This window comes from Megascapheus bottae, chromosome 8, assembly GCF_031878675.1.
Source record: "Megascapheus bottae isolate mThoBot1 chromosome 8, mThoBot2.hap1, whole genome shotgun sequence".
Classification (NCBI taxonomy): domain Eukaryota; kingdom Metazoa; phylum Chordata; class Mammalia; order Rodentia; family Geomyidae; genus Megascapheus; species Megascapheus bottae.
Window position 1 is genome coordinate 3328707 of NC_143516.1, and position 15365 is coordinate 3344071.

A 15365-nucleotide genomic window follows, 5' to 3' on the forward strand; every position below is an offset into this window, starting at 1 on the left:
TAATGGAATTTGAGAGAAGTGCTTACATCTTTAGAGTTGTTAGGTAGTTCCTAGAGAGATTTGTTCACTGGTCATAATCAATTGGATACTGTATTAGCATCCCTAATTCTCATTTCCTAAAAGTCTAAATATACTATTGTAGATAAAGTAAACACAGGGTGTTTCAGGAACAGCATGCTGTATTTAATATGTACAGGTTTAAATAAGGAAAAGTGATATGAAACAAAGCTGGAAATACAGCACACGTAAGACGAACATGAACTACCAATGTTACATGTTTTTATCATGTGAGGACAGAAACACTACCACAGGAACAGACTCAGTACAGAGGTAACAACAGCAAAGAGACAGGCATGTGTATACTACAGGAAGAATCCTAACTTGGTGATAAAGTAATGGAAAAGAAGCAGGGAGACAGTGTTTATAATAGAGGCAGAAAGAAAGTAGATGGCTCCCAGGCAATGAGTCTTTTTTTTTTTTTAAAGGGAAGAATCACTAAGAAGCAGAAAAGCATGTGATTTTAGTTTTAGAAATACTTTATCTGCATGTCTGAATGGCAAGCACAGGACTGAGTATTCAGCTGAAATGGGGTTCTAGTTAGAAGAAATGATAACTGAAGGCCAATATAGCATCTTGGAAGTGAGAGGTCACTCTGAAAATCATGTAAGTTCAGAACCTGACACTGCTGAAAAGCAAACATCAAGTGATCAAATAGAAATTAGGTAACTCAGATAATTTCATTCTTATTTATATTACTCAAAGTAAGTCTTGGTCCCTAAACCTGGTGCAGTTTCTTCATTCAAGTGAATTGTTTTTGGCATCTTTCAATCTCAAGAGATATGCTGAAATTCTACAAATAATAAGCCCAGTTTTTAAAGTTATTTAAACCAATCTATTATCATCCTTAACAAGAAAATTTACAAAATGATAGTATCATAAAGTAGCTAATTTTCAAAATTTCCAAATTGCCCAGTTATTATATACTATAAAGGGTTACCCAAAACTAAGTTAATGCTATATCAGTTTGAAGACATAACTAAAATCAACAGGTATTTTGGTATTTTACTTATATATTAAAGAGCAATTGTTTTTCCTTCAAAGATATAAAGAAACAAATAGCTTTAAAAGTAATTTCCATAAAGGAATAGTTACTAATAAATGGAATCATTTAAATTAATGTTGAAATTTTGAAGGTTCAGTTAATAGCAATAAGCTACCAAATAAGTTTATGTGAAGCAATCCTTAAGTATTAAAAGGTATATCTGAATCATTAACATACTATGGAAATAGTACATTTTTAGTATGTAAATAAAAATAACACTAGGACACGTGAAATGTCAAGAGAAATTATGAGTTAAAACTGCAAATACATTAAATAAGGGACATCCGGTTTTCTAAGCCTTTGCCAATACAATAAGGTATACTAGTACAAAGTAGATGGATTATAAAGGCTTTGCCTATATATAAGGAACATGATGCTACTTACCAACCATCAGAAGGGCATGCAAACAAATTAAAGGGAGGAGTGAAAATAATTGAACTGAAGACACACAAAGATATTTACTCATTTTCTATTAAATACACTTTAGCCTAGAGATTCAAAATGCCAACATATATATTAAATTTACAGGGCTTACATAGAACAATGTACATTAAGCAGGAAATGCAAAACATTTAAAATGCACTATCCTACCAGTTATGATATATAAACACCAATATTTAAAAATTAAGGGCCGGGAGCATAGAGTGCTCATCTAGCATGCATGAAGTCCTGGGTTCAATTCCTTGGTACCACATACACAGAAAAAGCTGGAAGTGGCACTGTGGCTCAAGTGGCAAGGCACTAGTCTTGAGCAAAGAGTGTCCAAGGACAGTGCCTAGGCCCTGAGTGCAAGCCCCAGGACTGGCCAAAAAAGTAATAGTTTCAAGCAAATATGGAGTGCTCTACAATAAATTCAACAGGAAAATTCTGAGAGATGTATGGAATGTAAAGGTTTTTTGTTTTTCTCCTCTACTTTCCCTTGTGGTACTGGGAATTAAACCCAGGGTTTTAATATGCTACCCAAATGCTCTACTACAAGAGTTATGTCCTCAGTTCCATATAAATGTATGGAACTTAAGGGGGAAAATAAACACCTTTTTTTTTTCTATGTTCAGAGTCTCTTATTTTATATTTGCAACACCTCAATCTAGTGTTCTAAGCTAAATGAACTATTTGTAAGCTGAATAAATCCCTGTTTCAGGCAAATGTGCTATACTGAATTCTTACAAGACTGAAAGAGGGTATTCTTTTTTTTTTGGGGGGTGGGTGGGTTATGGGCTTTGAACAATGGGCCTGGGTGCTGTTACCGTCTTACCCCTTGAGCCACAGCCCCACTTCCAGTTTTCTAGAGATTAACTGGAGATAAGAGTCTCCCATTCTTTGAGATAAGAGTCTCCCATTCTTTAGTGGCCGGGGTTGGATTTGAATCTCGATCCTCAGCTCTCAGCCTCCAGAGTAGCTAGGATTACAGGCGTGAGCCACCGTACCCGCCTGGCAAGAGGGTGTTATTGCTGCAGCCTCTTTGTAAAAAGCTGTTGTGTTACCAAAGACAAGACATGTTATCATTAACAAGAAGTTCATCAACTAAAACTCCAAATGTAGTTTTTAAGATCTTGAGCCACTGCCAAAAATCATGGTCAGGACAGACAATAAACAGCTCATAGAGCTATTGAGTATCTTTACCTAACTATGTGTGATGCTAATGCTGACTGAAGTCTTAAAACATACACTGTGCTTCACTTCTTAATTGTGTCTGGATGAACTGCTACCCAAAGAAATAGCACTTTTAATTATTTGTCAAAATTTTAGAAAGTTGCTCTAAGATAGAGAACATGACTAAAATATAAAGGCATTGATACAGTGTTAGGGGATGGCTCAAATGGTAAAATATCTGTCTAGACAGGGCAAGGTCCTCAGTTCAAACTCCAATATCATAAACATACATACACACCAAACAAACAAACAAACAAACAAACAAACAAGGGCCAAGAGTTTGGCCTAGTGGTAGAGTGCTTGCCAAGCATGCATGAAGACCCAGGTTGGGTTCCTTGGTACCACGTACATAGAAAAAAGCTAGAGGTGGTGCTGAGGCTCAAGTGGTAGAGTTCTAGCCTTGAGAAAGTTCAAGCCTCAGGCCCTGAGTTCAAGCCCAGGGCTGGCAAAACAACAACAACAACAACAACAAAAACCAAATTGATATAAAACTTAGTATTTTTTGCATAGCAAAAAAATTGGTAAGAATTTTTCAAGTTATTTTCCTTCTCCTATTTCCCATGACATCATACATGGGAGACTTCACATACCAGTTAGCTTAACAGTCTTACATGATTTTGATTCTAAGGAGTTCAACAAATATTCATGAGCTCTTTGGCCTCTGATCTATATATTTGTGCTTTTTTCATTTATGGATCATTAAGTTTACCAAATAGATCAACAAATCTTAGGATTACAAGATTTCTATCCTAATATATCTGAAGATCCTTTGTAAAACACTTTTTTTCCTCGTGGCCAGTTTTGGGGCCTGAACTCAGGGCCTAGGAACTGTCCTTGAGCCTCAGAACCATTTCCACTTTTTCTAAGTAGTTCATTCAAGGTAAGTCTCTTGGATTCTTCTGCCTGGGCTGGCTTCAAACAGCTATCCTCAGTTCTCTTGAACGGCTAAGATTACAGGAATAAGCAATGGGAGCCTGGCTTGTAAAATACTTTTGAAAGATGTGTCTACACTTCTAGACCACCAGAGTTACAATAGCCAGATTATTATTTTTTAAGAAACTGTAGCCTAGTATCTTAAAAGCTCTCCCAGTATGAATTACTTTGCATGATAATCTTATAATCTCAGAAACGTAATTACTTCAGGTTTAGTAAACACCAGTAAACAGTTATATTACTACTAGTATCTCAAGGACAAGTAATGTAACACAGACTCAAATTATGATTCCTACCCAAAGGCACTTAAGGGAGTATTTTTCCAACATCATACTAAAAATCTACTAAAATTCTAGGGAGACAACCCTGAAGGTATTTAAATGCAATCAGAATAATACAGTTTATGATAGCATACTTGTTTAATGAAAAAGCTTTGTGAAATAGGATAATTTAAAAAATGTTAGTATTTATCACTAACACTGAATGAGACATGAGACTCAAATCAGTATCAGCTTAAGGTAAGCAAAAACAAACCAGTCACTTCAAGATAATTAATTATACATATTCTTAATGTAGAAGGGACATGTCTATCTAGAATTGTCACCTGTTTCTCCTTCAGAGATTTGAGAAAATTTGTCTTTTTTGTATACTTCTGTGTTACATTTAGTGAACAAGTAACCTTAATAAGCTAGTGGCCCACACAGAAGCTAGGATCAATTTACTAAGGATTTAGGAGGCAATTCTCTTTCTATGTAGCTTTCCCTATAGGACAGAAGAAAGGACTGGCTTCTTTCAAACATGCAATTATGAGTTTATGCAGACCCGCCAAACTGTCTTAAGTAAACGCCTCTCACATTTGAAAATTCCCATGGCAACTCATTTAGTTTGGCAGACAGGCAGACCCAAATTCAATCCTTTTATCCTGCAGCTAAAACCATTACAATGGTAATTCTGCTCTGACATTCTGAAGAGACTGCTAATTACTATACTCTAGGTCCCTAGACAGATTTTCCATTCAGATTAAAATGGCTGTGGAAGGCACAAAGCAGGGCAACACCTCCTTCACAGGCCCCCATACTGCAGCTCTACAAGGCACTTCACAGCTACACATATATTTTAATACCTTGCCTCATTCTATCCCAACAAAAAGATTACAAATATTGTTGGTTTGCCAGAGTAAATGTTACACTGAGCAGTTCATTAGCAATTTATTTTTAAAAACTTTCCTTAAGATGATACTACTTTTTCTTCAAGTTGTCTCGAATTTGTTAAGTCTTTTAAGGAAGTTAAAAGTTTATAATTAACACATTTATGAGAAATATACATAGGCTATCAGACAAAAAGAGAACCTTTGGAAGACAAGGAAAGTGGACATTTGCTTATTTTTTAGTTGATTCTGTACACATGCATGCATGCAGGCATGTATGTAAGCATGCCTGCATGCATGTATGTATACATGTACGTGCCAGAATAGGAATTACAGTTTACACTCAGGGCTTTAGATGGGCTTTTTTGCAGGTTAACTGAAGATGGCCGCTGGTGGCCTCTCCTGCCCCATCCTGGCTTTGAACTGCAAATTCTCTAATTTTCTCTAAGAAGCTAGACTGCTAGTGTGAGCCATTGGCACCTAGCACAAAGAGAATTTTTTTTTTTTTTGCCAGTCCTGGGCTCAGGGCCTGAGCGCTGTCCTTGGATTTTTCTCAAGGCCAGAGCTCTACCACTTGAGCCTCAGCACCACTTCTGGCTTTTTCTAAGTATGTGGTACCAAGGAATCAAACTCGGGTCTTCATGCATGCGAGGCAAGCACTCTACCACTAGGCCAAACTCCCAGCCACAAAGAGAACTGTTAAGCACGTATTTTTGGAAACATCCTTTTCTCCAGCATATCTTCCTAAATTTCAATGAAAGTGACAGCTACAGTATTTCTAAAATGTAAAATAAGTTTTGTTCTGATAAATTATTTTCAAATTTTATAATATTCCTTAACAGCTTACATACATCAATATCCTTAGATGGAAGTTTAATTTTTTTTAATCATTTAATTTAAATACCTATTTTCTGTGTATGTAAATGCTTTTATTGAAGATTCTCTAAAAGTATGTACTGGTGGTTCATGCTCATAATCCTAGCTATGAAGGGAGCTAAGATTTGAGGAACACAGTACTAAGCCAGCCTAGGAAGGTTCATGCTCATAATCCTAGCTATGAAGGGAGCTAAGATTTGAGGAACACAGTACTAAGCCAGCCTAGGAAGGTAAATCTGTGAAACTTCCTATCTCTAGTTAACCAGCAAAAGACCAGAGTGCAGGTATCACAGTGGTAGAACAGCAGGCATGAATTTAAACGCAGAGTACCACACATGATCAAACAAATATTAAAAATGATTTTCTTTCAAGTTCTCAAATACCTGTAAGTAAACATCAAAAGAAAATAGGGAGGGACTAGCTACCAGAAAGTCATACAGCTCAAAAATAATTTATGAATTGTCTGATATTGATGATATGTGATATGTTAAAGTTTATCAACTTATGAGACAATGTAAACTTGTGCTGCCAGAAATTATCAAGCTATCCAAAAAAGATTAGCACTAGCCCAGTTCTCCAACAGAAAACTTTTACCTATATTTTCATACAAAGGAGAGAAAAATTATACTGAGAACATACAAGTAAGTATACACCAGACGCCTCATATCTACTTTCCCAGTCTTCACACCAGCAGCAATTTTCTCATTTCACTATTCTTGCTTTTCAGTATTTTTGTATTTCACTACTCTTCCATTCTTCCTTACTAGAAGGTCCAGAAAAAAAGTCATATGATATGTACCACCATAAAGTTGTATATCAATTATTTAATATTTTGCAACAAAATGAAGTGAGAATCAATTTAAAAATACAAAGACATGTGAAACCTGAGGCGCATTCACAGAAGTATATGCCTGAGGGGCACATTGACACACAATAAAAAATTTAAGAAATATTTATGAATATTTTGGGGGGAGGGAAATGCTATCTCACTGTTAGTAATGGCATACACTGATGGACTAGAAAAGCAAGTACACATTTGTGGGCCAGGAACAAAGTTGCTTTGATTTTATTTAGAGCTTCTGTGACCAGGAATTGCAATTATAATGATTGGATAAAAGCTACAGAGGCGGTGAATCCATATAAAAAAACCACAGGGAGGAAAGGAGGGCATGTAAAGTACATTTCCAGAAATGTAGAACAATAATTGTGACTTCCCCAAGTCTGTCTAAGGCAAGCAAGCCTTACTTGTTGCTATCTCTCTGTAGAAAATGGGCTGCGTGAAACAATGGGCATTTTAGAGGAAAAATAACTTCAAAACTTCAACAGGAGTAAAGCAGATCCTAGGGCAAAATAAAATGAAAGAAAATGGGGTGAAATCTCTTTCTAATTCCCAAACCGGTTTGAGTTATAGATACATGCATGCATGTGCACATGTGTGCGCATACACAGATTATGTGTGGGTGCACCAAGTTTATAGCTCTTTTAGTGCCAGCAAGGAGTCTATTTATGACAAATGAATGGCACTAGTCTATTTAAAAAGTCAAAATCCAGGTAAGATTTAGCTTAGTCATAGGATGTTTGCCTGGTATGTATAAAATTCCAAGTTTAACCTCGAGACCTGCATCCCTCAAAAAAAGGAAGAGGGGAACAGGGGAGAAGGCTACATAAGTAGCCTTAGATTCAAAAAGGCTAAAATAAAATACATTATGTTATAAGGAGTTTCAAACACCTAAAAATAAACCATAGCTCAAACAAAAAAAAAATCATGAAGAAAATGCAGAAAATACTACAAATGAATGACATAAATATTTTTGGAACGTAGCAACAATCTATTTTTAAAGGGTCTCAAATCACAAATTTTCTATTTTTGAAATCCACAAATAAAATTCCATTATAATAAATTAGAAAGAAAAATAGAACCCACCACACAAAAACTGAAAAATCAGCACAACCAAAAAGGTAATATTCCAAAAAGTCTGCTAGAATTGATAATATTCTTTAATTAAGAAAAATGAAGCCCTAAATCATTAATATAATTTAAAAATGTACTAGTACAAATCCTGCAGACTTTATTTGACAAGATGATGATACAGAGAAAATCCAAGTAGCTCTAGTTATTCAATGGACTGAAACAAACAAATACAACAAAAGGTAGATAGAAAAAAAAAGGAATTTTCTATAGATTTGTATAGATGTCTGACAAATAATTTAACCCTAAATTATATACAAACTGCAATAAACTCAACAGCTCAAAAATAGGATGGAAGGATTTAAATAGGCAAATACATACATAGTTGTTACAAGTCAAACTGGAAATTAACATATCAGATATAACAAAAAAAGATTTTTGAGCACCTAGATGTGTGAATGTGTGAGAATAGTTATCTTCTGAGAAGTAAATTTAATGCAATTTGAAAACTACTACATAAAAGTAACATTATTATATAAATCATGGAACTTTGTACTTATACTTACATAGAAAGTAAATGTGAGATGAACATATATACCCCTAAATATCCAAATTTAAATAAAAGAATTAGAACTTATTTACTAAACAGTTACGTGTAAAATACAAATTATATTCAAATCTTCAAAATTATTTGAGAAAAAATTAGAACTATATTGTAAAGAGTGGAGACAAGCTAAATGGCAGGAAATATTGGTAACATGAGAAAGAAAATACTACACATAAGAATGAGATGAAATTAGAAATACAAGTATACAAGTTCAAAAGACAAAGTTTTTATATATGAAAATAACTATGATATCATACAAGTTCTTTCTATACAAAATAATAGATTGTGGTACCCCCATACCAATAGTTCAGGTTAAGGCAAGCTTTAACTACATGTGAGAAGGGAGGGATGGAGGGAGGGAAAGGAAGGAAAGGAAGGAAAGGAAGAAAGGAAGGGTGGGCCTATACTAGTCTTAAAAATCAATAACAAAGATTTAACACCCTAGGATTAATAATACTCAGGATTTGAGATTGTGGAATAACAGGGTTTTCACACAATATTGGCCACACTAATTACTGTTAAGTACAAATTTTCTGCAATGTTCCTCAAAAGTGCTATTAAGTATTAAATATTAAAATCCATTTGCTTATGACTTAGTAATTCCATTGCCAAGAGATTTATCCTAAAACAAGTGTGTGTATATATATATATATATGTATGTATATGTATATATATGTATATATATATATATATGGACAAGTGGACAAGAATATCAACTGCTGGACATATTTATGCAGCATCTCTTCACTGGTAAAAAGGAAAATGTTCATTGTTGGGACACTGTTGTAGAGGGGAAATGGAGAAGAAAAGAAGATGAAAGGAAAGACGGAAAGGAAGAGAGTTAGCTACCTGGCTAAGCCAGGGTGGTCACCAATCTTGGTCTGGTCACCAAAAAATACTACCTGGCCAACACTAATTCTATTCCTTTTTTTTTTCCTTCCCTTTGCTAGTCCTGGGGCTTGAACTCAGGGCCTGGGCACTGGTTCTTGAGTTTTCTCAAGGCTGGCACTCTATCACTTGATCCATAGAACCACATCCTGCATACATGATGGTACCGAGGAATTGAATCCAGGGCTTCGTGCATTCTAGGTAAGCACTCTACCACTAGGCCACACTCCAGGTCCTCCAACTGTACTCTTAACAAATTGTATGAAAAAGGGATTCTACTCCTAAGATTGGATCCCGGATTTCCTCAAGAGGTTTTTACTTTGTGGCCTTCCTTGATCAATTCTCTTCTTTCTGACATGGAATACCAGTTGATGGAAGTATTCCAAGCTCAGATCTTGGACTTTCTTTCTACGCATCCAATCTTTCAGCTCTAAAAATCATTCATATTCTGTATGATGGTTCCCTATTTCCTATATCCTGGGGCTACTTGTCCTCACCACAGCATTTGGTACTTCAAGTATTACATTTCCAAGCTTCCTTCATCTGGGTACTACTCAGTAGGCTAAGATCTCCGGATCACAGTTCAAAGCCAGCCTGGACAGCAAAGTGAAATTCTTGTCTCCAACTAAATTAACCATCAAAACCAAAAAGCTGGAAGTAGAGCTGTGGCTAAAATGGTAGAATACTACCTTTGTGTGTGTGGGCAGGGGGGAGCTCTAAGAAAGTGCATGGCTCTCAGTTCAAGCCAAAGGACTAGCACCCACCGCCCCTGACCAAAGGTTCAAGTTACCATCACACACACACATACACACCCATTACTGTCCATTTCTTCTCAAAAATATACCTGCCATGCAAAAACTCAAGCACTTCCAACTTCAGTCCAAGTTACTATCATCTCTCATTTCAACTACAAAAACTTCATTAGCTTATCTGCATTTCCTGCTTATTGCCCTCGAAGCCTATTTTAGTCTAGAACGATCCTTTCAAGTTCTTCCAATGGTTTTTTCATGCCAGAATAAAGTCAAATATACTCATAAGGGCTGCAGGTGTTGCAATCTGACATTGCTAATTCTTGCCCCAGATTTGACCTTCCACCTTTCTTCATCTTCCTCACTAAACTAGCTAATCCAAAGGGACTGCATCATATTTCAATCAGGTATCTTCTCAAATGATGCCATGTCAGAAGCATGTCATTGTCGTTATCATTTTCCTCTTCTTCCTCACATGATTTCCTTACTCCATGGTTTTTGATCTCTTCATTTCATTTTATTTTACTTTGCAATATTTTATCACCATCAATATAGAGTATATTTGTTTTACTATCAATAACCAAACTCTAAAGGTATGTTTCAAGATAGCAGGTGTTCTATCAGTCAGGTTTATCTAAACATTTAGTACACTCAAATTTAGGCAGTTTCTAGTCTCTAGTAAATATGCAATAAACTTGTTGAAAGAAGATCCAAAATATTAAAAAATCTATATACAATGATGCAATTTGCTGGTCTGAGAAGCAATGAGACCATATGAATTTGTGTTTTGGGGACACCTGAGAATAAAAATGAATCCCCAAAAGCATACCAAATCATAGGAATCTGTAGGCCATGCTAAAGTATTTTACATTCTTTTCTCTGAGTAAAAGACAGCCACTAAAGCATTTTATGTATATATATATACACATATACACACATATATGTGCATGCATACATACATATAAATACACACACTTATCAATTTATTTATTTATTTTTGTTTATTTATTCTTTATTGAGTCCTGGGACTTGAACTCAGAGCCTGAGCATTGTTCTTGGGCTTCCTCAAGGCTAGAGCTTTGCCACTTGAGCCACAGTACCACTTCCGGCTTTTCCTATGCATGTGGTACCAAGGAATCGAACCCAAGTCTTTCGTGCATACTAGGCAAGCACTCTACCAATAGGCCAAAGTCCTCGCTCCATATTAATTTTTTTTTTTTAAGCAGGGGTAAATCACAGAGACTAAAATGTAAAGATGGGTTTGAGGGTTTTAGAAGGGCATAATTCTGAGACTCTGAGATAACTGGGTGGAATAATGTAGAGGAAGTGAGTGACAGAGGTAAACACGTGAGATACAAAAGTAACAACTGAATTTGGTGTTTTCCTGACATATTAACAGAGTATAAGGGAAAAGCAGAAATGATTACTGTGAACACAAAAGGCCTGTCTGTAATTTCTGACCACCTCCATGGTTAATATCTGTTACTGAAAACAAATTTTCAAGCATCACTACACTCAAAAAATAAATTTTGAGAAATGAAATTCACATCAGATTTTCAAAAAGTTTTCATATGATAGTAGAGCAAATTAGAAAACACTTGTTTTCAGCACACTGGAATGTCGACTTAAGGTCTCAGAGGAGAGGGTAGGAGGAAGGGATCCTGAGCAATTTTATCCAAAACTCATTTTGTAAGAATGTATACAGAAAAGTTAAAGGTATCTTTGTGAAAGACACATACCTAATTACTAACAATCTTCTAATTCAGTATTCTTTCTCAGTTAGAACTAAGACCAAGAAAGGATAATAGAAAAGTCTACTATGTATGTATAAGATCAATTATTATACATTTTCTATTAGCTATATTAGGTGAACACATTCATTTACTATAACACAAAACTGCACACTTGGTAACAAATAGCTAGCCTTAGCCATTTTCTTATCATGATACAGCTTTCTGTGCTCACAAAATAACTTTATCCATATAGTTTTTAAGAACACGCATCTACTAAGAAAAACAAGGAAGCCAACACAATTTAGTAATGAGCAAATAGGGGCTTCAGTATACATTCTGCACGCATGTTCGTGGTTTTTTTTTGGGGGGGGGGGCAGTTCTGGGGTTTGAACTCAGGGCCTGGGCACTGTCCTTGGGCTTTCTCAAAGCTGGTGCTCTAGCACCACTTCTGGCTTTTTCTGTGTATGTGGTACTGAGGAAATGAATCCAGGACTTTGTGCATACCAGGCAAGCACTCTACCATTAGGCTATGCTCCCAGCCCCTTGTTCATGTTTTTAATATGACCTACCACTAAAATTACATGAACGTTTTTTCTTCTAAGTAATGAATTTCATCACATTAATGGAGAATGTCTGTGATTTCTAAGTTTACTTCTATCAACAAAATAACAAAATAAAGATACTCTCTTAAGGAAAAAAGAAAGAAAAAAAACAGGAAGATGCCATAGTCACTTATATCAATGCCAACATATATTTATTTGGACACAATAAATACCAGCAATATTTTGATTTGGGGTTTTTAAGTTGTTTTTTTTTGGGGGGGGGAAGGGTCAGTTCTGGGACTTGAAAACAGACTGCTGTCTCTGAGAGGTTTTTGTGCTCAAGGCTAGAGCTCTATCACTTGAGGCACAGCACCACTATCAACATTTTCTGAGTAGTTTATGATTAAAGGTCTCATAGACTTTCCCGACTGAGCTGGCTTCTAACATGGAGCCTCAGATGTTAGCCTCTTGAGTAGCTAGGATTATAGGCATGAGCCACCCACACCCAGCTATTCCCCGTTCTTTTAAGTAGCCAACTGGGATAGAGGTATCTAGCTATTTTCATTAACATATGAAATATTTACAGTAGTGCAAAAAATTGAAATTTTGCTACCAATTCTCGTTAAAAGAGATAATATTCTAACATTACCCAGCAATAATTGGGAGAGCCAAGGGAGGGAACTAAGGGAAGTAAAGAAGAAGAGCTGGTAAGCAGTGGGGATGTCCGGCAGTCACTTATGTGTCATCTTCCGAAAAGCATTCAAGATTCTTGAAGATGAAACTCTGGTATCGGCTTTATCTTCAAAGTAAGAGTCAAGTATGAAAAAATGCCCCCCCAAAAATAAGTAAAATTTAGCCCCTATTTTTATAATAAAAACATTTTATTATACTGTGAAAGAAAGTTCCACTCTGAAAAGATAACCTTCACAATGATTGGCCAGGAAAACTACCAGGCAATCACTGGCAATTCAGAGTGGGTCCTCCTACCAATTCAGCTTATTGAGGTATCATTTGTTGTATATACTTTTATACATCCACCAGGGATCACTCCACAATAGCTTCCATCCCCCTATTAAAGCCCTATCTACATTTTCCTTTATGACAGAATGATACAAAAGCTGACCATTACTTTTGAAAAGTAGATTAACTGGATTTGTTTATCCTCTCTCTACCCTCCACACTTCCCATTCCAAAATACTTTCCTAGTGAAAGATTTGAACAATGTCTTTTACTGACACTACATTTAATTAGCCATGTTACTTTTACAATGTAAAAATAAAACTCTAACAAGTAACCTATATTTCATTAAGATAAAGAATACAGTAATTTAAGATTAAACTGAAGAAAAAAAAAAAAGGAAATGAAGCTGAGCTTCAGTGCCTTTCACTTTTCATCTTAGCTACTCATGGCTGAAATCTAGAGGGGATCATGGTTTGAGACCAGCTTGGGATGTTAAGTCAGAAACCCTTCATCTCCCAAATTACCAACAAAAAGCCACTTGGGAGGCATGGCTCAAGTAGTAGAACACCAACTGAGTGAATAAGCCAACCAACTTCTAAGAACCAAGTCCTAAGTTCAAATCCTGATATTAGCACAAAACAAAGAAACAAATAAACAGGAAAACAAGACCCAAATCTGAGATTTAGAAATAATTACTTACTGCAGGTACCAGTAATTTCTTCACTTCTTCCACTGCTCTCTTCAATTTGATTTCTGCTCTGTTCTGAGCATCTTCTACAGTGATTAATACATGTAAATCTTCATTTAGATGCTCCCAGTTGGGCTTGCCTCTATTTTGTTCTTCCTAAAAAATTCACAAAACACACTATTATAAATATCTTCTTTAAAGAGGCAGTACATCTTTTGTAAAATGGACCTTTGTTGGTTATTTGTCATACTTCTATTGAGAATCCTACTGTTTCTGTATCTCCCTTAAAAGTGAACAGAAAGTCATCAAAGTAAAGGAAACCACTTATCAGGGTCATACAGCAAATATCTGTCCATTTAGGAGAAGGTAAAGCAAAGCTTCATTTGTCAATTTAGTGCTATTTTCATGTCATTACAACTGACTTTAATAACTGGTTGTATTGAACACTATAAAACTCATTTTGCAAGCTGGGAGTTTGGCCTAGTGGTTGCCCAGTATACACAAAGATCCAGGTTCAATTCCTCAGTACCACATACATAGAAGAAGCTGGAATTGGTGCTGTAGAGCAAGTGGTAGGGCTCTAGCCTTGAGAAAATCCAAGGATAGTGCTCAGGCCCTGAGTTCAAGCCCAAGACTGGGAAAAAAAAGAAAAAAATAATTTTGCAGAGACTTTATTATAGGGAGCATTATTTGATGATGTTCAGTGGCTCACGTCCGTAGTCTTACTTGTGAGGCTTAGATTGGGAAGATCAAAATTTAAGGTTAGCCTCTGGAAAAAGTTCCAAAAACTCCATCTCAAATAATAAAAAGCAAGGCACAGGGGTATGCATCTGACATCCCAACTACTTAAGAAATATACAACTACGATTAAGATCTAGCAAAGCTTGCCTAGGCAAAAATCAAGACCCTATTTAAAAAATAATGGAAGTAAAAAGGGCTGGAGACATAGCTTAAATGGTGGGAACACCAGCAAAGCAAGTTCAAGGTTCTGTATTCAAAACCCACTATCACCACCAACATACACAAAATGTTATTAAATAAATAGTAGTCTTAGAATATTCATGTTTCATTCCCATGATGACCTCTAATCACCAAGTAAGGAATAACCCCATACTGAAAGTTTTGTCAACCTACAGGGAAGATTAACTGCCTCCTTTGGAGACAAGTTATATATTTATATGTAAGCTTAATATATATAAATGTGTATAAATATATTAAATATATTTGCTTACATATAAATATATTAGCATATCTAAATATATATTTATAGTTATATAGTATATAATTAAGATAATACATGTTTTAAAATATACATTTAGAAGGTAAAATAGTATAAACTTATAAGTAAAATACAAAAATTACACAGTAGTATATGGCTCAGAACAAAGTACCACAGATACAAAATAAAAGTACATGTTAATAGAACTGTAAAGGTCACTATTTTTACTGAATTGTGAGATTCCTATTAAGGAAAATAAAACAAGTGATTTAGCTTAACCAATGAGAAGAGAAATAAGTTCTAATAACTCAAATATACGATTCAACTTTATTTTCAGTTAGTATCGTCAGTAGGAAAAT

The 15365-nt window shown here is 35.5% G+C and overlaps 1 protein-coding gene across 6 annotated transcripts in view; it reads right to left on the reverse strand.

The window, feature by feature from the left end:
• Qki (QKI, KH domain containing RNA binding) overlaps positions 1–15365 on the reverse strand; it is a 116251-nt gene that overhangs the window by 22632 nt on the left and 78254 nt on the right. For all 6 annotated transcript variants that reach the window (XR_016536450.1, XM_090337852.1, XM_090337850.1 and 3 more), the window contains exon 4: positions 13800–13943. Coding sequence is in view for 5 of the 6 variants with exons in the window: in XM_090337852.1 (XP_090193978.1) it covers positions 13800–13943 (144 nt within the window). In the remaining variant the exon portion in view is untranslated. The remainder of the gene's footprint in view (positions 1–13799; positions 13944–15365) is intronic.